At 42.7% G+C, this 21,238-nt stretch overlaps 3 protein-coding genes across 12 annotated transcripts in view; 1 reads left to right on the top strand and 2 right to left on the bottom strand.

The window, feature by feature from the left end:
* Window positions 1-2,137, bottom strand: part of LOC117429545 (BCAS3 microtubule associated cell migration factor) — a 174,238-nt gene extending 172,101 nt beyond the window's left edge. For 6 of the 9 annotated variants that reach the window (XR_009308967.1, XR_009308966.1, XM_059001330.1 and 3 more), the window contains exons 1-2: window positions 1,802-1,914; window positions 584-673 (exon numbers count right to left, since the gene is read on the bottom strand). Coding sequence is in view for 7 of the 9 variants with exons in the window: in XM_059001330.1 (XP_058857313.1) it covers window positions 584-654 (71 nt within the window). In the remaining 2 variants the exon portion in view is untranslated. The other 3 variants (XM_059001332.1, XM_059001337.1, XM_059001331.1) reach the window with 3 other exon arrangements.
* A 559-nt stretch (window positions 2,138-2,696) lies between these two features.
* Window positions 2,697-11,700, bottom strand: LOC117963268 (protein phosphatase 1D-like). Of its 2 annotated transcripts, none has more exons than XM_059000929.1 (6): window positions 11,330-11,700; window positions 8,844-9,072; window positions 8,119-8,243; window positions 6,286-6,470; window positions 5,831-6,070; window positions 2,697-5,185 (listed from the first exon to the last, which is right to left on the bottom strand). In XM_059000929.1, the coding sequence occupies exons 1-6, from the start codon at window positions 11,508-11,510 to the stop codon at window positions 4,682-4,684; spliced, it is 1,464 nt and encodes a 487-aa protein (XP_058856912.1). In that variant the 5' UTR covers window positions 11,511-11,700; the 3' UTR covers window positions 2,697-4,681. The 2 variants fall into 2 exon arrangements, with proteins under 2 accessions (XP_058856912.1, XP_034758517.2); XM_034902626.2 differs by having other exon boundaries at window positions 10,961-11,697.
* A 114-nt stretch (window positions 11,701-11,814) lies between these two features.
* On the top strand, window positions 11,815-20,484 carry LOC117964218 (amyloid protein-binding protein 2). Its single transcript, XM_034907033.2, has 13 exons — window positions 11,815-12,445; window positions 14,671-14,759; window positions 15,040-15,191; window positions 15,427-15,550; window positions 15,692-15,860; window positions 16,323-16,412; window positions 16,801-16,868; window positions 16,956-17,061; window positions 17,202-17,326; window positions 17,509-17,594; window positions 17,753-17,943; window positions 18,188-18,353; window positions 18,619-20,484. Exons 1-13 carry the CDS (start codon window positions 12,308-12,310, stop codon window positions 18,873-18,875), a joined length of 1,761 nt encoding a protein of 586 aa, XP_034762924.2. The 5' UTR covers window positions 11,815-12,307; the 3' UTR covers window positions 18,876-20,484.
* The last annotated feature ends 754 nt before the right edge of the window (window positions 20,485-21,238 follow it).

Below are 21,238 nucleotides of genomic sequence, written 5' to 3'. Positions count from 1 at the left end.
TCTTTGAATTTATTTAGCAGTTCAATAGAAACATTGTTGCAGTGATGGAACTAGATTTGGGGCGCACTGGACAAATTGCATGGAAATATTTGTTGTCCATCTGAATATTTTCTGCAAAAAACAATTAACTGAACCCTAACTACACTGCATTTATGAGACAGTGCTGCCACCATCAGCCATGGAAATGTAAATGCAAAGGTGGAACAAAGAGGAGCATCACATATATATATGGGATGCCATTAGAGGGCGATATGAAATAGTGTTTCATAGTCTTCAAATCAGAGTTGACTTCCTAGCTACCTGGAAGCTTCGGTTTGTACTGATAGCAATTACTGCTGTGGATCGTACACCTTAAACTATTTAATCCAAGGTTCCAGGTGTAGGTATCCTGTTCTTTTAAGACTATTGCTCAACTGAATGCAAGTATAGCACATTCCGCTTCACATGTCTGGTGAAAACATTGCATTAAAGAAAACTGATGCAAAGAACTGAGCCACTCAGTAGACCCTGAAATTTACATTCCAGGCTTTTATTTCCCATTGAAATGATGTGAAGCACTTCAATCCTGAAGTAAAGGTCTTACGTGGCAGCCTGTGCTCGCACCGTAACTCCACCTGTACAGCGGCTGGGTCGACGGGGAGAGTCTGTAGCCATGGTCTCTCCAATCACTCACCTGCACAAAGAAAACAGACAACTTAAGAGTCAGCACGTCTCCCACAATCCATGACCTAAAACTGGACATTGATTTGAAGCAGCTGACAGCAGCTGGTGAATATCAAAGACTGAATAAAAAAATCAAGGGTAGGGTATTCATGCAGCTGGATCAATATTAGACCTGTACTGGGAGTATGGAAGTTACTGTAGAACAATCCTGCAGCACCTAGTACTGGACATGCTTTCTGCTCTGAGGTCTGAGGAGATCACAATACACTTTGACAGAACTAAAACCCTGTCCACGCACCCTAAACAAGGTGCCAGCAACACTGACACCACACGACTGCCATTCAATCATTAACAATCACGGTTTCATAGAATCACGTGTATATAGCCAGTGAATAAGGTATAAGAAATATGAATAGCCATTCAGCAATGTGAGCTTCATTTGTGACATCTCAGCTTAATCAGGCACGTCACTGTTTAGTTTAGTTAGGCCTATCTAAGCTCCCAGTAAAACCAGGACTGGAACAGACCGCTGTGTAACCCTTCCATTCACTCACATCTTAATATATGATTTGTTCAAATAGTGCTTTCAATCATATTAGTAACAAAGGCAGCCCTGCCAGCACATGTGAACAAACTCAGGAGCCTACAGAGCCAGGACTCCCATAACAATACACAGGACATTGTGACTGGTGGTATCCAAATTGGCAGGAGATTTTTAATTGTTGGAATAAAACTACAATTCTTTAAAAAGCAGACAGGAAAGACCAACTATATTATTATTTTTTTTTTAAAAAAAAATGTTATTAACAATAACATACATGCGGTATATTTCTTAGCAACACAAACAAAACCACTCTACATAATAATAATAATAATAATAATAATAATAATAATAATAATAACAGAAGTTGGGCTTACCATAGGAGGCGGACAAACAGAATTTGATTATAATTAGTTGTTGTTATAATTTATTATTTGTTGTTATTTCCTCAAAACAATAACAAAAACAATGAGAAACGAAGACATAATGGGATAAGATCGTCTGGTTGTGAAAAGAGAAGGCAAGGCAAGTTACAACTACCTTTAAAATGCGCGTTCATTTCATTTGCATTTATATAAACAATCATTTTATACGAACCGTGCGTCTGGTTGAATCGCTCAGTTTCCTGGCGTTTTGACAGTCACAACACAGAGCACTGACGAAACAGCGGAGTCGACTATTTCACCAATCGTCTTGCCAGTTGATATAAAATTGGCCAATGGGCATACAGAGGGAGGAAGTGATACTCGTTAGTAGACCAATCAGAATGAGTATTAGGTAGCTAGCAAGTTTTGTTGTTCGCTATCAAAGGCCCGTGTGAAACTCAGAATGCTTTCAAACATTTTAAAACCTAAACCGCTCTAACGGTTACTACTTAAAAAGCAGAAATTTAGTTATCCTGACGCTATACATACCATTATTAAACTACTCGTACAGCTAGATGTAATGCGCCATCCTTATACATGAAACGAGCACGGCTTGTTTGTTTATCTGGAGATCTCGCGATAGACGTGTCATTTTTATTTTCACGTGATGGGAACTACAGTAGTTGCAGGGCAGAGCCAATAATTATTGCGAAATAAAACACACACACACAAGCTGAGCTTCCCTACCAAATATTGGTTTAAACATTGAACACGGGAACTAGTGTTGATAGTGTTGCCCGACTCCCAACACTTGATAATATAGGAACAATGCAATTAGTATATCAGATACATACCATTTATTATTTTTACGATTCGATTTGAAAAACGTAAATAACTTGAAAAAATGCTTTAATAAACCAAATTAAGCCGCATATATTGAATTTAAACTGCATGTTCTACATTTAACACCTTGTTAACCAAGGTGTCCAGGAGGATTACAAAAAAAATAAATGATTTCAAAGCCATACCATTTTTCGTTTTTTTATAATTTCCAAAAACAGCAGCAGGTTTGAGGTGCAGAGCATCTTGTGTTAAATTCAGCAGCAATAACAACACAGGAAGAACACTGAGTTTCCATGCTTTATTTATCAAAGAAAACATGAGCGATCCATTTAAAACAAGAAACAGGACCGCGTTTGAACAGAACAGAGCCCTGCATTCTCAGCGTTTCTTTAGCAGAGTTGTACTTCACATATGCTTTTACTGAGCCTGTGTCCAGTCCTCACAATCACCAGTATTCTTCATCTAAATTGTAGGTTGTTCAGCAGCTTTTAAAGGTACATGGTTGTTTGTGGAACAGATCTCGGACAGGTTTATTTCTTTGCAACGCATGAAAATAAAATACAACAGCATTTAAAAATAAAATGCAAGTAATGAGGTATAAAATAAATTATAAAATGCAACAACTCATTTATGGTTGATGGGTCAATGTTGCAGTGAAACCAGGACAAGCCTTAATGCTCCTAATAACCACACTGATTACAAAAGGACTCTCCACCTACCCCTCTAATCAATACATTATGAGGACTGTGGAACACACCATTCACAAAGAACCATACAACTGCTCAAAGGACTGTCTCAGAACTGTATTATTAAGACATGTGGTCGTTATACTGCAACCAGGAAATATAACAGAACATGGGAATGCAGAAAATGCCACCATTGTGATGAACTGTGCAACAACTGGAAGGTTCGATAACTTGATCAAACAGATAAGCCAATAAATAAAAAGTATTACACACAAAACCAATAGCAAGTTGCTCGAGGTAAGAAGTCTTCATTGCACAGCAGGCAAACGTACCCATTGGTATAGGTCACCAGATCTACAGTGTAAAGCAAAACACAGCTTAACTACTGAAGTAAGGAATACCCCACATTGAGCTCACTGCTTTCGCTATTTCCCAGGTTTGATTTTTTTTTAAAGCAATAGAAACCTCCCACTGTGACTCAGGAATTGCTTGTCTTGAGTAATACAGGAAGACTTGACCTTGATTCCCATCAGTGACACTGTTCTGTGGGGACAGAAGCAGCTGAATAACAAACACATGGTACAAGTTTAGCTGTTTGGTAGTGCAGTACAATATGAAACTGGGCTATTCAATGAAATTAGCATTGAAACTGTTACATAGAAAAAGAAGCACTACGATTATCCAGCAGAACAAGTCCATTTTGAATTCATTATAATTGCACAAGACAGCCCATCTCCTCTATATTCTCCCCCCATAACCAGATCAAGGTTTTATTTAGATGTAAACACTGTACAGTGCACACAGACTCTAATTCATGAGAACTGAAGTTTAAACAGTACAAAACATTGCTTTGTGTTTCATGTATAAAATCCCCATTGGTTAAAAACAGCAGCACCACCAAGATGAGGATGAACATTTCTGTCACACCCTTTAAAACAAACATTTCAAATCTGGATCAGAAGACCAGGACATTTTAGTGATCAACTGTAATTATTAATGATACGGAAAACGATTTATTTAAATATTCACAATGCATCCCAATTATAAATGATGTATCCTTCCCCCCCACCCCCCGTAAAATACGAAAATATAACTGAATGTATAAAAATATATTCTGCTCTACCAACGCAGCATTCAATTCAACCTTTTACTGTAAATTCTGTACGTCTTGCATGGGGTGTTATTTACAAGCAGATAAAACACAAGCTGGAGTTTGCTAAAATTCTTTAACAAAGGAAGAAAAAAAAGGATACACCATAAAACTTGAGACGCTGAAAAAAAAAAAAAAAAAAAAAAGTACCATTGGCCAATATGGCAGTTGTCCGAAGAACACACACACACACACACACATTATTTTGGTAGTTTTACACAATTACTCACATAGAAGTCCTCTATACTTCGGGGGAAAACACACACACACACACAAGAAATAAAATGATGTTTAAGATTAAAAAAGACCAACCAAAAAAACCCTCACTTAGTTACAAAATCTATATACACATATATATCTGTGAGCGTTCTCCAACTCCTGTCTTGAATAACATGAGAAGGCGGCTGTGTGGGACTGCGCTCCACTAAGGGGTTCAGCACACACAGATGCTTTTCCTGTGCTGGTGCAGCAGAGCTGGGATACCCGGTGCTTTGTGCCCCCTCAGGCTGCGGCGCATGGAGAGCCTGTCGGGGTTCCTGCGCTTCGAGGGGACGCAGTGGCTTGGGGACGGGCTCTCGGGGGAGCGGGGTACACTGCGCCGGAGCTTCTTGCTGGCCGGGCCCGAGTTGGACTCCTCCAGGGTCCGTTTCAAGCCAGGCGGCAGCTGTGTGGAGGAAGGCGTCTGTGCTGAGCCCGTGCTGCTGTGAAACCTGGCAGAACGGAGGTCCGGGAGGCTGGGAGATGGAGAGCCCTCATTGGTCATAGCCAGGGCTCTTTCGGGTGACTCAGGAACAGGCTGGGGTAAGCGGCCGGGGCAGCTGGTGGGCCGGTGAGACTCGCTCTTGGATCCCAGGCTCTTTGCAGAGAACCCATTCTGACGCTCCAATGGAGGCAGACGCTCAGAGGAGGTCATGTCAGCCACATCAGATTCTGCTCTCTATATAAAAAATACAATAAACACACACATTTAAATCAGATCCCCAGCATCCATCCTCTTCTGACCACCCAGACAGTACACTGTGCAATACAAATGCATTCTATATGGACTTGCAGTAGGAAGCCATGCAGGATACATAAAACAGCCCTAATTTATTCCTTACCAGTCTCTCTCTGTTTATGCAGCACTTAAGTGCCTCTGTTTTAATCTTTGTTTTTCCATTTTCCTTTATCTAAGCTACAACCATTCCAAAGAAAATAAATGCACATCAAAGCAGCTCCACTTTACAGAAATGGGCTGATTAAAACAAACACACCCCCCCCACTCATCTCCAAACACACCCCATAGGCTCTTTAGGCTGCTCGCAACATTACAATCTGAAAGCAAACTCAAACATTTCTGAATAGCTTTCCTACATAAACTATCATCCTTTCAAACAATGAAAGGATAGATTATATATATATATATATATATATATATATATATATATATATTATATATTATATATATATATATATATATTATATACACATACATACATACATGCAAACATACATGACACACACACACTATAGTGCTGTACAGAGTTGCCAATGAATATTCAGTGTGGTTGTGCCCATGTGAAAATCATGGCTGCTGTTGTACCTCGATGAGCGGGGTGGAGCAGCGAGACCAGGAGTGAAGGGGGCCCTCGTCTTGGCTGTGGAAGGGCCCGTCAAGCAGGTTCAGCAGCACCTCATCTTTGCGCACCGCAGTGTTCTTGTCCAGCGGCTCAGAGATGGTGAGGACGATGGCGCTGGTATTGTCGGCACGCAGCCCGCGCTGTCTCCATCGCAGCAGGGAGTGGCTTACCAGCTGCCAAGCATTGGACATCCCGTACTGGCCCTGAACACACCAGCACAGAGACAGGAAAGAGAAGACATCAGCAAGCAGTCCATTTAGCTTTTTGCTTGTTTTTTGCCTGTTGTACTAGGTTAAACACTTTCAGCTACTGCAGTCCCCTCAAGAAGCATATTCTAAAATATATACAAAACAAGACACATGCAGAAGTTCTCATGAGTCTCTTAGGTTTTCCCTTTGCTTTGAGAAGTGCACCTCACCTGCGTTTCCTCCTCATGGTCCTGGCACATTGACACAGCGTCCTGTGGAGGGATCATGTTCCACACCCCGTCACTGCCCAGGATGATGTAGCGGTGTATGCGCGGGTCCAGGGTGAGCACGCTCGTGTCAGGCTCCGGCGACACCACAAACTCTCTGCTGTAGAAGTCATAGCTCCACAGGTCACCTGTTCAGGGAGTGTCCCCCAGTCATTAACCTCTCACTTGTCTTTTAAAACCATACCTGCGAATGTAATAGACTGAACTGCTATCTTCCAAAAGACAGCTGTGAGCAACACTGAGCTGGAAGTTGTGAAATATATTTATTATTGGACTCCATAACCTTTAAAAAGTAGGACACTGTATGATGCTTCCTGTTGAAGAAATGCCATTAGCACTGCTCTTCACCAGAGTGGCCAATTAAGATTTCCAGAGGCTTTAAAACAGAAGACACTCCAGATCAATAACCAGCCCCCCTCTCCAATCTAGAGCCAATTCACCTTCAGAGCTCAGAAACAGAGCATTGTGATCCTGAGCCTCCCTGTAAACATGCACTGCTGAGCTCACCAACCAACAAAGAACAAAGGAGCACAGAGACAAAAGAACATCTCAATGGCTTTTAAAACTAATTGGGAAAGAGACCAACGAAGAACTCATTTCATTTTTAATGAACATGCAGATGAAAGTACGTCAAAGATAAATAAAGGAAAAAAACAAAGTTACAGAAAAAAACAAAAATGAAACTTTGTATCCCCATAAATGAAATGCAGTGTCTGCGTGAGAGTAATAGAATAGTCTCTTTAGGAAATGGCGTTTCTTCAGCAGCAGGAAGCATCATACAGTGTAGTGCTTTTTAAAGGTTATGAAATAGGAAAGCAGCACAATCAAAGCAGGTCCTGCGACTCGTTAACTACTGCAGATTTCCAAAGAAAAAGCCAGATCCTTTACAGTAACCGGGAGTGCTTTATAGGCCTATACTCTGTATGCTTAGCTGGTGTAGTTCTTGTTCTAAGAGCGAAGTCTTACAGTCCTGTACACAACAACTGTTTGCATAGAAAGTTAATAAATATGTGGCATATTTTTAAATAAAACAAAACTCCACTTTGTTCAGAGCGATCCTTCTCAGGCTTTACTTCAGTTTGGATGCCATTACTACATTGAGACAGGGAGCATTACTGACTCAGCAGGCTAAATGAGATGCCTTGTGCGAGGAGGCAGAGGCTGCATTAGAGATGCACTGTGACATTTGCAGCCGGCACTCTTCACAAAAAAGGAATTAAATTGGCCTTTCTTGACAGAGATGATAATTCCTGGGGCCGCTGCACTCTGCTAAAGGATTGAGGTTCAGAGGTTCTAGCTGTGCTTGTATCATCAAAGATCCAGCAAACAAGTAATACAGCTAATCTGAGACCGCAGCTGCACGCTTAACTGCCTGCGAAGCTGTAATGAAGGTTGAAGAAGGCTTCCATATTCCAGCTACATTCAGACAATTGGAAGAGCCTGGATGTGTGCTGAGGACTCAGTGAGTTCACTACTACAGGAGACTTGCCAGTAACGCCACAAGAGGGCAGCAACATGACTCATTTGCAGGAGCAAGGTCTGTTTTGCTGTGGTCCTGGTTGGTCCAGTTCCATTAAACTTGAACACTACACTTTACCCTGAGCAGGGACAAGGTGGGGTCAGCACACAAGCACAAACGCAACTTCATCAGGGGGGAAAAATTAGAACGGTTCCAGTTAAGGAATGTTGGGAGGGTCGGAGGTCAGGCAGAGGGGGTTAAACTAAAATAAATTTCAAACAGAAAACCTTCATTGGGTCCAGCTTGGAGAAACTCACCCAGAGCTCGAGCCACGGCGAGGAAGGGGATCTGGTCGATAACAGTGCTCCTCCTCACGGGGCCATTGTGGGGCAGGCGAGGACGCTTCCACACCACCCGGTTCACCCCTGACTTCCTGATCACACTGCAATGAAACACACGCCACGCACTGAGCACTCACACCAGCACGAGCAGGGCTAGGAGATCCCACCAGCACGAGCAGGGCTAGGAGATCCCACCAGCACGAGCAGGGCTAGGAGATCCCACCTACCCTCAATGAGATCCCTGTTAAATCACGTGTTCATCCCTCATAGAAACAGACAGATCATTGTATGTATTTTAGAATGAAAGCAAGCACTACAATTTCTTGAGACATGAACTGCTTTAAGCAGCCTTTGGATACCAATCCTAGTGGAGAAATACACTGCTGCTGCACTGAACATCTTCACACGCAGACACAGATCTGTTTAAAATACACTGCTGCTGCACTGAACATCTTCACACGCAGACACAGATCTGTTTAAAAAACACTGCTGCTGCACTGAACAGCTTCACACGAAGGCACAGATCTGTTTTAAGGCAGAATCCAAATCATTACAGATTTGACCCCGATGTGGCAGAAGACTCCAGGCCAAACTACGTGGTTTTGTGCGCTGAAAATATCTGATTTAGACTCGATTATTAAAATGATGACACACACATGTATAAAGCTGTACTGCGGTTGATAGAAAGCCTGCCTCCCTACCTGCCGCCCAGCCCCTCAATCCTCTGCCTCTCGCGGGGCAGCTCGGGCTTGTGGTCCTGGGTGAGCTCCACAGCACGGATGAAGTCATCTCTGGGGTCGTCCTGCACCCCCAATACCACCCCAGAGTCCCCGACGTGAGCCACAAACATCTTGTCCCCCCGGATCACCACCACGCTTGCAGTGGTTCCTGACGTGCTGGGAAGCCCCGTTATGGTCTTTGGCCACTCCGCTGTTTAACAAAATAAAGTGGCAATTGTTAGAATAGAAACAGACTCACATAATAACATGTCTCAAGTGGCTGTGCACATCTGAAACATGACTGTTCTATGCAGTTGGTGGATAATTGATGTTTACCGGACAGTCGCGCTACAAAAGGGACAGAGTAATGAAGAAAAGGAGTAGGCTACTTTTACTACAGGTGGAGTAAGCAGATTGTATTTAACTGTATGTAATGTTTAAACTATTGGATCAAGTAATAGGTCTGTATTGTCCATGTGAATATCTTCCTACAACATATTACACGCATGTCCCAGTTAGACATTCAGCTCTCTGTTTGCACTCTCTTGCCTGCACACCCCGACATGTCCTGAACTCTCTTGCCTGCACACCCCGACATGTCCTGAACTCTCTTGTCAGCACACCCCGACATGTCCTGAACTCTCTTGTCAGCACACCCCGACATGTCCTGAACTCTCTTGTCAGCACACCACGACATGTCCTGAACTCTCTTGTCAGCACACCCCGACATGTCCTGAACTCTCTTGCCTGCACACCCCGACATGTCCTGAACTCTCTTGCCTGCACACCCCGACATGTCCTGAACTCTCTTGTCAGCACACCCCGACATGTCCTGAACTCTCTTGCCTGCACACCCCGACATGTCCTGAACTCTCTTGTCAGCACACCCTGACATGTCCTGAACTCTCTTGCCTGCACACCCTGACATGTCCTGAACTCTCTTGTCAGCACACCCTGACATGTCCTGAACTCTCTTGCCTGCACACCCTGACATGTCCTGAACTCTCTTGTCAGCACACCCTGACATGTCCTGAACTCTCTTGCCTGCACACCCCGACATGTCCTGAACTCTCTTGTCTGCACAGCCTGACATGCCTGCACACCCCGACATGTCCTGAACTCTCTTGTCTGCACAGCCTGACATGCCTGCACACCCCGACATGTCCTGAACTCTCTTGTCAGCACACCCCGACATGTCCTGAACTCTCTTGTCAGCACACCCTGACATGTCCTGAACTCTCTTGTCAGCACACCCCGACATGTCCTGAACTCTCTTGTCTGCACAGCCTGACATGTCCTGACATGTTCTCAGGGATTTTGCAGCACAGCTTTCTCACAGCCCTCTGTGGAACTACAGCATTCAGAGCAGGACATAAATAGAGGAGAATGATCCTTGGGAGTATCCCCCACAGTAGGGAAATAAAATATAACAATGTCGTAATGTCCACTCCACTGCATTGGGTACTATTGCTGTATCAATGAAAGCACTTTATTACAAAATAAATACTGTTCTGTTTACAGGAGACACACCCAAACTGAAAACACCAGGAAATCGTTTCCCAACGTTGTGGAGCTTGTAAACCAACAAGGTTCACAAAGACAAACGATAAAACAAAATCTAATGCCATTCACAAATTGTAGAGTTAGGCGAGAATATGTTCAAAAGAATTAATTAAAATGCTTTGTTATTTGGTCGAGAACAAACGTAAAATTCAAGTGACATTTGACCGCACCTTGTCTTACTGCTGTGAATGTAACAGTCTGCATTCTAAACTCACCATGCCGGATAAATTACTGGCTGTGTGTGCGGGGGTACAGTTTTAATTATACATTTCTGAATTTGGCGCCAAGGTTCAAATATAAGTAACGTCAGTGTAAATGTGATATTTAACTAAAGATAAGACGAGTAATGTAATATTTAACTAAAAATAAGACGACTACGAACTAAATACAAGTTTATAGATGATGTTTCGATTTGACTTTTAATCCTCTGTAAGACACTTAAATAATAATAATGATAATAACACTCCATACCGGTAAGCACCGAATGTACATCCCAGTCCTGATAATAATATGTGTATGCACTGCACAATACTTACGTAGCTTTCTCCACATGGCATGATGGCAAGCAACGAAGCCCTTGCTGATAGCAGCGCAAACCTCCCCGGAATCCGCCGACCAAAACCCGCGCTGTTTCTTTATCAAATCCCATAAATGATCACGGGCATACTGGGCAGCCTCCCTGCCCCCGTGCCCGTCAAATACTGCAAAAAAACCCACTGATCGCCCGCTCCGGGAGCATGAATTGGTAGCGTTATCTTCCACGGTTTCTGTTGGTTGTGAACTTTCGAAGTTCTCAATTACAATCTTGTGTTCCCTTGTATTTCTACTGGAGTTTCTAGCAGTGGGGCCGTTGATGGTTTTAAAACCACCTTGCTCGGTTACACCGCTAGCCGAGTCTATCTTACCCGGCCCCGGCGTGTTTTCGACCGAAACACCGGTTTCCTCTTTTGTTTCCCCGGCTCCGACCAGAGCTAGCTCCTCTTCGCCCGGCTCGGGCTCCACCACAATCTCGGTTACATCCTCCATGTATTTCCTGCCCCCCTGGTCGGAAAAGACGCTCGCCCGTAAAGAGAATCGGTTCTCCATGACCGCAGCTGGTTCTGTCTCCGGTTAGCTCTCTCTGTAAATAAACAGCGCTCTTTCTCAAACGGCTCTGCCCGGTAACCGGCCCTTCCAGTGTCGCTATTGTTTATTTGTGATGCTTACTGGGCATGCTCAGGAACGCAGTGACGTCAACACGCGAGCCAGGGGGATACGCAGCAGCGTCTCAAGCACCGCCCCCCGTCGGCTGTATTATTCGTGTACATGAAATATCCACTCATGCCAAGAAAAAACGTTTTGATCAGAGTGTAAATATTATTTTATTAGCTAGATTACCATAAATACGTACGTGCTATAATTTATAATTACTGTAGAGCTTGATCACTACTTACACAGTGCTTTTAGCATGCTGCTTCGAGAGAGTTCTTGTATGAGAATAGATGCATAGATTTAAACAAACTGTGACTCACTCAGTCATAACAAATACACATGAATTACGAATGCAACAGCAACGCCGGGCGCAGAAAATCAACGAACTGAGCTGTCTGACAGCCGCTGCGTGATGACGTCACCGCGTCGACCAGCGCAGAGGAAAAAAAGAAAAAAAAGAGAGAGGTTGACAAATCCGTGGAAAAAGTATTGGGCCAGTGGCAATGAAAAAAAGAGTGTAACGTTGATCAGGCGGTCATTCGGAGTGGTATCAGCACAGCCCCGCGCTGTTTGGTTTCGGTTTTTGCTAGGACGCTGTCTGTGAATGCTGAAGTAAACGAGTGTTTCATTTTGTAAGGATAGTGAGAGCGAAGGTAGGTGGGGGCCTGGTGGATCGAGCGAAGGGAAACAACATGGCTGCGGTGGAGCTGGAGTGGATCCCGGAGACGCTGTATAATACTGCCATTTCAGCTGTGGTAGACAACTACAGCCGATCTCGCAGGGAGATTCGCTCTCTTCCGGAGAACATACAGTTTGATGTGTATTATAAGGTAAGGCCCGAGTATCCGTTTAGTGCCGCGGGTTTGTTCAAGCTCTGAGCCCGTGTGCAGTGACATGACATAATGGCTGACATTACACTGGGTACCCGGCCAGATGGCATAGCGGTATTAAAACGCGTTGCGTAGGGGAAAAACAAACAAACAACCAACAAGCAAACATAGTATTGAGCCAAATGCTTGGGAGTCAAAGTGACATGTCGCTTTCGTGCAGCCTCGTCTTGGATTCTCTCTATGACTTTCTTGTAAACATCCCATGCTGAGCGGATCATGTTACATTAACAATCCTGTGAACACAGGAGGCATGGTGATGCTGATGTGGTTCTGAAATGCCTTCTCAATGTCAGTATTAATCGGGTAGGTGTGTGGCTGCGTTGTTGCTGTCAGACGGCAGGGAACGCGGAGCACTCGGATGTTGATTGACATCTTTATTTGAAATACATTAAACGAGATGTAAAAAAGTGAGTTTAAATGGATATCGTTCTCAGTTTGTTTAAATGGGTAGTTATTCTGTGTTATGATTGTCAAATCTGTGCTTGATCTCGACGTCACAGCATGTTATACACTATGCCGGAGTAGTTTGTACCATTTGCACTTCACTGTAAACCTTGCTCTTATTGTATTACTTGTATTGTAACACTTGAAATGTATTTGCTTACGATTGTAAGTCGCCCTGGATAAGGCCGTCTGCTAAGAAATAAATAAATAAATAATAATAATAAAAATAAATAAATAAATAAATAAATAAATAAATAAATATATAAATAAATAAACAAAGGCGAGGTGGGTTGCTGATTTCTCGGACATGCCCAAGTCATCACTATAACATCTCTGTTTAAGAGAGTCACTGTTAATACTGTTAATACAGCGGGATGGTTTGCTGTCTGTCGTAAAGCCTGCTTTCTCCACTGTCAGGGTAATTTAAATTACATTTAGAATGAAACACTAATGGAAGTCAGTTAGTTGTATTATTTTATTTTGGGTTATACACTGGGAGGAAAGTTATCCGGAGCTTTATTGTGTGGTGTGATCTGGTTTAGTTTGAGAGAAGGCTGGGCGCCAGCAAGTTAAACACGCCTTCTGTATCTCAAATGTAATTTACAACTAAAATGTGATGGAAGCCATTCTTTGCCGTAATGCTTTTATTGATGAAGTCTTTCTCGTTCAGGTTAGGTTCATCTTGTCCTGAGGTACACTGCAGCAGTACACTTGCTTTCGAATGAAATTGTAACAGTACATATGTAGCTGAAACAGATCTTCCATTCCACCAGCGTCATTCATGCTGGTTTGTTTGTTTAACTCTTTAATTACCACGGGAGCGACCAGTCTCTTCAAATTGTCTGTTTTTAATCTGCACTCAAAACTGAACTCTCTTGAGTGCTGTTTTTTTCTACTGTGTGTTGTGTTGTAAGTTTTGTGTTGAGTGCCTTGGTGTACTGGTACACATTCCTGACACAGGCGCCTGTGCACTAAAAGGAGAGGGCTTGTGAATACGGTACAAAAACACAACGTGCATTTGAGGAATAACAGTGAGTTAAGGGGTGCAGGTTAAGAGTAGTACTGTACACCACAGCTGCTTCATTAGCTCACTGTTTGAATTAAACAATGTGACATTCATGTGGGTGAAATGTGTAGATCCTTGAACAGACTGCTGGTGTGTGGGAGGTAACTTGATGGGATTGGGGACGGGCTCCGTTGGCTTTTATAGCAGAGTGGGCAGAACCTTTTAATGTCTTCACTGAAGGTTGACACCCCTACAGTACATTGTGTTGAGATCCTGATCAGCCAACAAACCCACTGCATTCATCAGTCTATGTACTGGTAAGCTCCAGAGATCAGGCATTGTCATCCAGCAGCACATCCTCTGTATGGAGCTTGGCTTTGGAATGTGTGTTTATTCAGCTGGACACCTTTTCCACTCGTCAGTATGAATAGCAAGCGCCATTAAAGCTGAGTAGCCACAAACAAACACATACTGCTGCTAAATATATGATTGTGCTGTGTGCTTTTAACATTGCATTTTGAAGCTTGGCGGTCACACGGCCAGTTAGTTCAAACTATATATATATATATATATATATATATATATATATATATATATATATATATATATATATATATATATATATATATTAGTCAGACATCTGGAACCTTTGGTATTGTCATTATGTAACTGTTTTAAATATGAATTCATGTATTTCTTTTTTGCTCTTTTTCAGCTTTACCAGCAAGGCAGGCTTTGCCAGCTGGGCGGTGAGTTCTGTGAACTTGAAGTCTTTGCGAAAGTGCTGCGTGCTTCTGACAAGAGGTATGTAAGATATAAGGAAGTGTTCACCCCTGACATTGGGGCCTATAAGAGTCGCTTGATATGGAAATGTGTCCATAGTGTTCTAGGGGTGTTACACAGTGCCTCATGATGCACCTGGCAGATGATGTCATTGTCACATGATGTGCAAATAACTTGACCTGAAATGCCACACTGAGGAAGTCCAGCTTGGGATTTGACATTGTCATGAATCATCATACAGGCGCACAATAACACGCATGCACGCACACACTGGAGACTAACTCCCCTGTTCTGTTTGCAGACACCTTCTCCATCACTGTTTCCAGGCATTAATGGATCATGGTGTGAAAGTGGCCTCTGTGCTGGCCAGCTCATTCAGCCGCCGCTGCTCCTACATTGCAGAGTCCGACCGACATGTCAAAGAAAAGGCCGTCCAGTTCGGCTTTGTTTTAGGTAAGTTCAGGGGTGACTACGAGACCCCCAGGGTTCAAGTATCTACCTGCACAGCAGTGTTCAGGGTCTATCCACTAAGCTATTCAGCTTTGCAATCTGAACCAAATAGACAGAATGCTGGGGAGAGTCAGAGAAGCTTGTACCCTGTCCCATCCGTAACCTCACACAGTGGATTCCAAAGAGAACGAGCAGTAATAGACAGACTGTCGCAGTGAAGGAGTCGTGTCTCTTTCAGGAGGGTTCCTGTCTGATGCAGGCTGGTACGGAGATGCAGAAAAGGTGTTTCTGTCGTGTCTGCAGTTGTGTACACTACATGATGAGGTGCTGCACTGGTACCGAGCTGTAGAGTGCTGTGTAAGGTGAGTCCTTCATCATCTTGCTGCTTGAGCAGTAGCTTGTTTAGACTGCTAGCTGGAATATAGTTCTGCATATTCTTTAAGAACCCTTTAAAGAATGGGACCATTTCGGGTTCATGTTTGGTCTCTTGTTGCCCCCTCTAGGTTACTCCACGTACGCAATGGCAACTGCAAATACCATTTAGGAGAAGAGACCTTTAAGCTAGCGCAGTCCTACATGGACAAACTAGCCAAACACGGCCACCAGGCGAACAAGGCAGCGCTCTACGGGGAGTTGTGTGCGCTGCTCTTTGCAAAAAGCCACTATGATGAGGTATGTCCTGTGCTCAAAAAAAAAAAAAAAAAAAAAGGGGGATTATTATAATGGAGTTTATTTTTAATGAGAAGCTTCATGAGGTGCCCCGTTACCCTCCTAATAATCCCCTTTGTAATGACAGCAGCACCACATTCAATCCTCGTACCGTGCCATGCTTCACTTCTGACCTCTGTATCAGTTCATGGAAAATAAAGAACTACATTTATTATTCCTTCCAGTTTTATTTCCTGCCATTGCTCTTCATTGCATTCCCACAGTCATCTAATACAATGCAGATGGATTTCTTCTTCTCAGAACACTGCTCAGTGGATTAGGCTGCTGTTATTAAGCCTCACTCTGTTTTATTTTCTGTACATGCAACTTCTTATTAAGCTACTTAATGAATATGTTGTGAATGCAATTGATAATTTGATCTTGTTGAAATATTATTATTATTATTATTATTTGTTTTATTTCCAGGCTTATAAATGGTGTATAGCAGCAATGAAGGAGATCACAGTTGGGTTACCAGTGAAAGTGGTGGTTGATGTTTTAAGACAGGCTTCTAAGGTAACTTTCCAAATAACTCTTTGCTTTGTTATACAATTAAGCACATAAGAAAAAAGGAAGCTGCACACTCAAACAGACCCAAATGCCAGTCCATCCATCAATGTAGCAGAGCTTCTGAAGTGAACGAACATCAATGAATTGAACAAACATGTTCCTATCTTCTGGTATCTTACATCAGGTCTGTAGTACAGTGCTGTGTTGATGATAGACCTGAAATCATCAACGAAATACTCACAGAATACAGGCAGTTCGCATGTGCCTTGGGGATTTCCATCGATTTAAAGAATATAAAAATGACTTGTTTGATTGAAAGAGACCAGTAGGTCTGTAGGACACTTTTTCAATTGGTTTATTTTCCTTCCTGTTTGTATTGTGCTTGTTCCTGCAGGCGTGTGTGGTGAAGCGTGAATTCAGGAAAGCAGAGCAATTGATAAAACATGCCGTCTATTTAGCACGGTAAGTTACCCCTGCAATTGCTTCATTGTAATTCACTGAACACTTGGCCTTATTTCTTTTCTAACTGAACCTGATGTGTTTTTCCAGGGAACACTTTGGGCACAAACACCCCAAGTACTCCGACACGCTTCTCGACTATGGGTTTTACTTGCTCAACGTAGATAACATCTGTCAGTCTGTTGCTATTTACCAGGTATGTTTGTTTCATTTACGCCCTTGAGAGGCGAGTGAGTGTGGAAGTCAGTGCTGCAGTTTACTGTGTTCAGATCTATAGAGCTGACGGTGTAACAGGGCTGCCATGCTGTGTTCATGGAAATGATTTCTCCATTGCAGACAGCGCTTGATATCCGGCAGTCAGTATTTGGAGGCAAGAACATCCATGTAGCCACTGCACACGAAGACCTGGCGTATTCTTCTTATGTGCACCAGTACAGCTCTGGGAAATTTGACAATGCACTGTAAGTCTTGCTCCTGTGTGATAGACCATTTATTGTTTTAAAGTAACTCAATAAAGTATACTTTGTGTGGAGTTACTTCAATTTAAACCTAAAACGTGCCTGTGGTTAACATCAAAAATATCCATTGGCTTGGTTCACTTTAGCAAACGAATGCAGAATTAAAGAGTGGTTTGTACTTTCAGATTTCATGCTGAACGTGCCATAGACATCATCACCCACATCCTCCCTGAAGACCATCTGCTGCTGGCTTCATCCAAACGGGTCAAAGGTACCGACTGTACATATAGCTGGAGAGCGGCCCTCCCTAAACCAGGACCTCTCTACTATTGCTAGAACAGGGCTAGAACTGTTTCAATGTGTCCAGTGCAGTAGATGCAGGCTCTTCATGTTTCTGGTGTTGAATTGTGCTGCACTTTCTATTCCCAGCACTCATCCTGGAGGAGATAGCAATCGATTGTCACAATAAGGAAACAGAGCAGAGGCTTCTTCAGGAAGCACACGATCTGCACCTCTCCTCACTGCAGCTCGCCAAAAAAGCTTTCGGGGAGTTCAATGTCCAGACAGCAAAGCACTACGGGAACCTTGGCAGACTGTATCAGTCCATGAGGAAGTTCAAGGTATCAGACGATGCTGTTTCTAAAGCGAGAAACCCAAAATACCTTAACACTTCTTAACACTCTGACATTATTATGTTCATGTATTTTATTTCTTTTCTGAAGTCACTATACAGAATCAGAAAACTGCTTTACAAGCTGTTGTTACTTTGTTTTATGTGTAAATACGTACAAGATTAAAAACAAGCATGTCAGTATGCAGTATTAAAATGAACGTCTGTTTTGAATTGTGCTACTTTGCAAACAGGAAGCTGAAGAAATGCACATCAAAGCAATTCAAATCAAGGAGCAGCTGCTGGGTCAGGAGGACTATGAAGTGGCGCTGTCCGTGGGACACCTTGCCTCCTTGTATAACTACGACATGAATCAGTACGACGATGCAGAGAAGCTCTACCTGAGATCCATAGCAATCGGTCAGTGTGTTCTCTAATGTAGTCTTGGGGCTCAATGCAGCTAACTTCACATATGTACACACTCCTATTGCTGGATTTAAACACTGTATTTGTAACAAGTATTTTGGATTCAAAGGCATTTCGTACTGCTTTAATTATAGATTTGTGCTGTTGCACAGGATGGCTTCAGTACACAGGATAAAATGAACTGTGATTTTTATCAGTTTCTTAGATGTGGTTTAGAATTGCCTGTACTTTGTTAGTAAATCTGTATGTTGACTTGCAGGCAAGAAGCTGTTTGGAGAAGGATACAGTGGACTGGAGTATGATTACAGGGGCCTCATTAAACTCTACAACTCGGTTGGCAACTATGAAAAAGTTTTTGAGTACCACAACATTCTGTCCAGTTGGAACCGGCTGCGGGACAGGCAGTTTGCCGTGGCAGATGCCCTTGAAGACGTCAACACCAGCACGCAGTCCACAGAAGAGGTGGTCCAGTCATTCCTCTCGTCTCAGAATCGTGTGGAAGGACCAAGCTGCTGAAGAGCACAGCTTACTGAACCCACTAATCTCTCCCGAGCACAAAGGGGAGGCTTCATACTGTGAAATAACAATAACAACAACAAACCAAAACCCAGTGGTTTGGAAACACTGATCCTGACATGTGGGGCAGCATAGCGACTGAGCGGCTTCTGTCCTTAAACTTTAATAAACTGTCTCCATCAACACCAGCAGCAACGTAATGAAACGCAGCTGTCATTGCTGTGACTATTACTGAGCAGAGACGCAACGTCATCTCCAGAGGCAACCCGGATTATTTACCCCAATCCCAGCTACTTTTCCATCACATTACACTTCTGCTCTTCTCTCTTTTTATACCACTGTTCCAGACTCCTTGCATCGCTTCAAGGAGAAAACATCATCCAAAGCCCAGCACACCTTTCAGGTCCAGTCCCCTCTTTACAAACGTACATTCGTGTCCTTTCTACTTAACTGAAGTTTAGATGCTGTGTAGACACTTATACCATGGGAATCGAGTGTGATAATATGATAGATGCATACAGTGCAGTACAGCAGCAAAACCTGGGTAAAACATTAGAGGTGAACAGACAAAAATGCAGCCTTCCTAAAAAGAAGGCTATGAGTTTGAATGGGCGCTTCTCCCTGTTGTAGGGGATTGGTGTGAAAGCCATGCTAGTTGCAGTGTAGTGAGTCTTATGCATGATGTTAGAAACGTACTGATGCTTGGCACCTGTGGACCAGGGTTCGAAACACCTACTACTGTATTAGAAAAAGAAAAAGAAAAATGATGATGATAATAGTCAGCGTTGTCTCCGATCCATCACAAGCACTAAAATGAATTATGATGGGACCAGGAAAAAAAAAAAAAAATCAATTAAACTGGACCCTATTCTATTACTATTGTACTCCAGTGAATTTCTTTGGACTAGTGGCTCGCTTATAAGAAGTATTCCAATGTTGGGTTCTTTGATTTAGGTGCATGGTAAATGACAACAAGGACAAACAAATCATGCAATAAGGTACTTGTGTTGTATAACCTGCAACAAAGGTTAGGCATTCCTACATTGGTAGCGTAAAGCTAAGACACACGTTTTCTTTCTTTTAATGTATTTATTTAAAGACACCTCAGCTTCTGCTCAGGCTTTAGACGTGCAACCCAGCAGTACGTTGTGGAGTTGGTCTGGTCTGTTACTTGCTGGACTTGTATTTTATGCTTATACTGTATCCAGAGAGGCTGCACATTCCAGGTTTAAATTGTTTGGGTTTCAGGTTCATCCATAACGTTCCACACTCGAGCTGGTATTCAGTTCTACTAAAACTAAACTTCAAGTTCTGAAGTTACAAAACCAATTTGACAAGCAGTCTTTGTCACGGACATTGAGTAAGATTACTTGCTGAGACGCTGGTCTAATTTATAGCTTTGTGTTTAGTAGGACTGGGACCTCCGGTTGTCTTTTTAAAGAATGTGTCCCAGAGGAGTTCCAGACTATGGGAGAGCTAATGCGCTCGCAGTGGAACTGTTCCCTCGCTCTCCGAGCAGAAAGACTGGCTCTCAAGCCCTGGCCCACAGCAGTGCCAGGGCTGCATTACTGTTACAGGGACCTGCTTTTCTTTCTGTAAACTCAGTGCAGTACATTTTTATTATAGAACTTTCTTTTGCCCTGATGTCAATGATGTGGAAGCCCAGCCAAACTACAGCAAATTCCTACCCGTAACTTCCAGTTTGCTCAAAGAAAAATAATTTCAATTAAAAAGCACGTTTTATATTGCGTATGTCATCTACACCAATATAAAGGCTGCTAAATAAACTGTTTCTAGATATGGGAAGTGCCAGTAAAATTATAATGCTCATCTGTTAAAAGATGGAATATTTACAGTGGATTTGGCACTAAACTGTGGCATACTTGACATTGCAAACCCCACATAAATTCAACAAGCAACAATGATGTGTTTGTGTCATTTATATATCAGGTTAGATTTCTTGAAATGTGCAAAAAGCCGGCCCAGTTCTCCATTTTACAGTGGTTGTTTGTTTCCCTTTTTGTTTTGTTTTTTTTCACTCGGGTACAAAATATGGCCAGTTTTGGATGCTTGCCTGATGGAATTGGATATGATTCTCGTCAACAAATGCATTTATAAACACAAAAATGAATATTGTTTTCTTTTTTGGAGGGAGGAAAATATATTCTCTCAGGCTTATGAGGCTGAAATAAAGTTAGTTTTTAAAAATATGATCAGGGTTCAAGAGCAAGGCTGCTACTTAGCTATGTGTGCTGTGAGCAGCATTCAGACACGATGGGGCAGTCTGTTCATCACTCAGAAACACGAAGGAGCTAATGCTTCAGTGCCAAACATGTAATGCAGCTCTTAATTCACAACCCAGA

Source organism: Acipenser ruthenus, chromosome 26 (assembly GCF_902713425.1).
Source record: "Acipenser ruthenus chromosome 26, fAciRut3.2 maternal haplotype, whole genome shotgun sequence".
NCBI classification, from domain to species: domain Eukaryota; kingdom Metazoa; phylum Chordata; class Actinopteri; order Acipenseriformes; family Acipenseridae; genus Acipenser; species Acipenser ruthenus.
The sequence above is the reverse complement of the archived record's forward strand: the minus strand, read 5'-3'. Positions and strand labels throughout refer to the sequence as shown.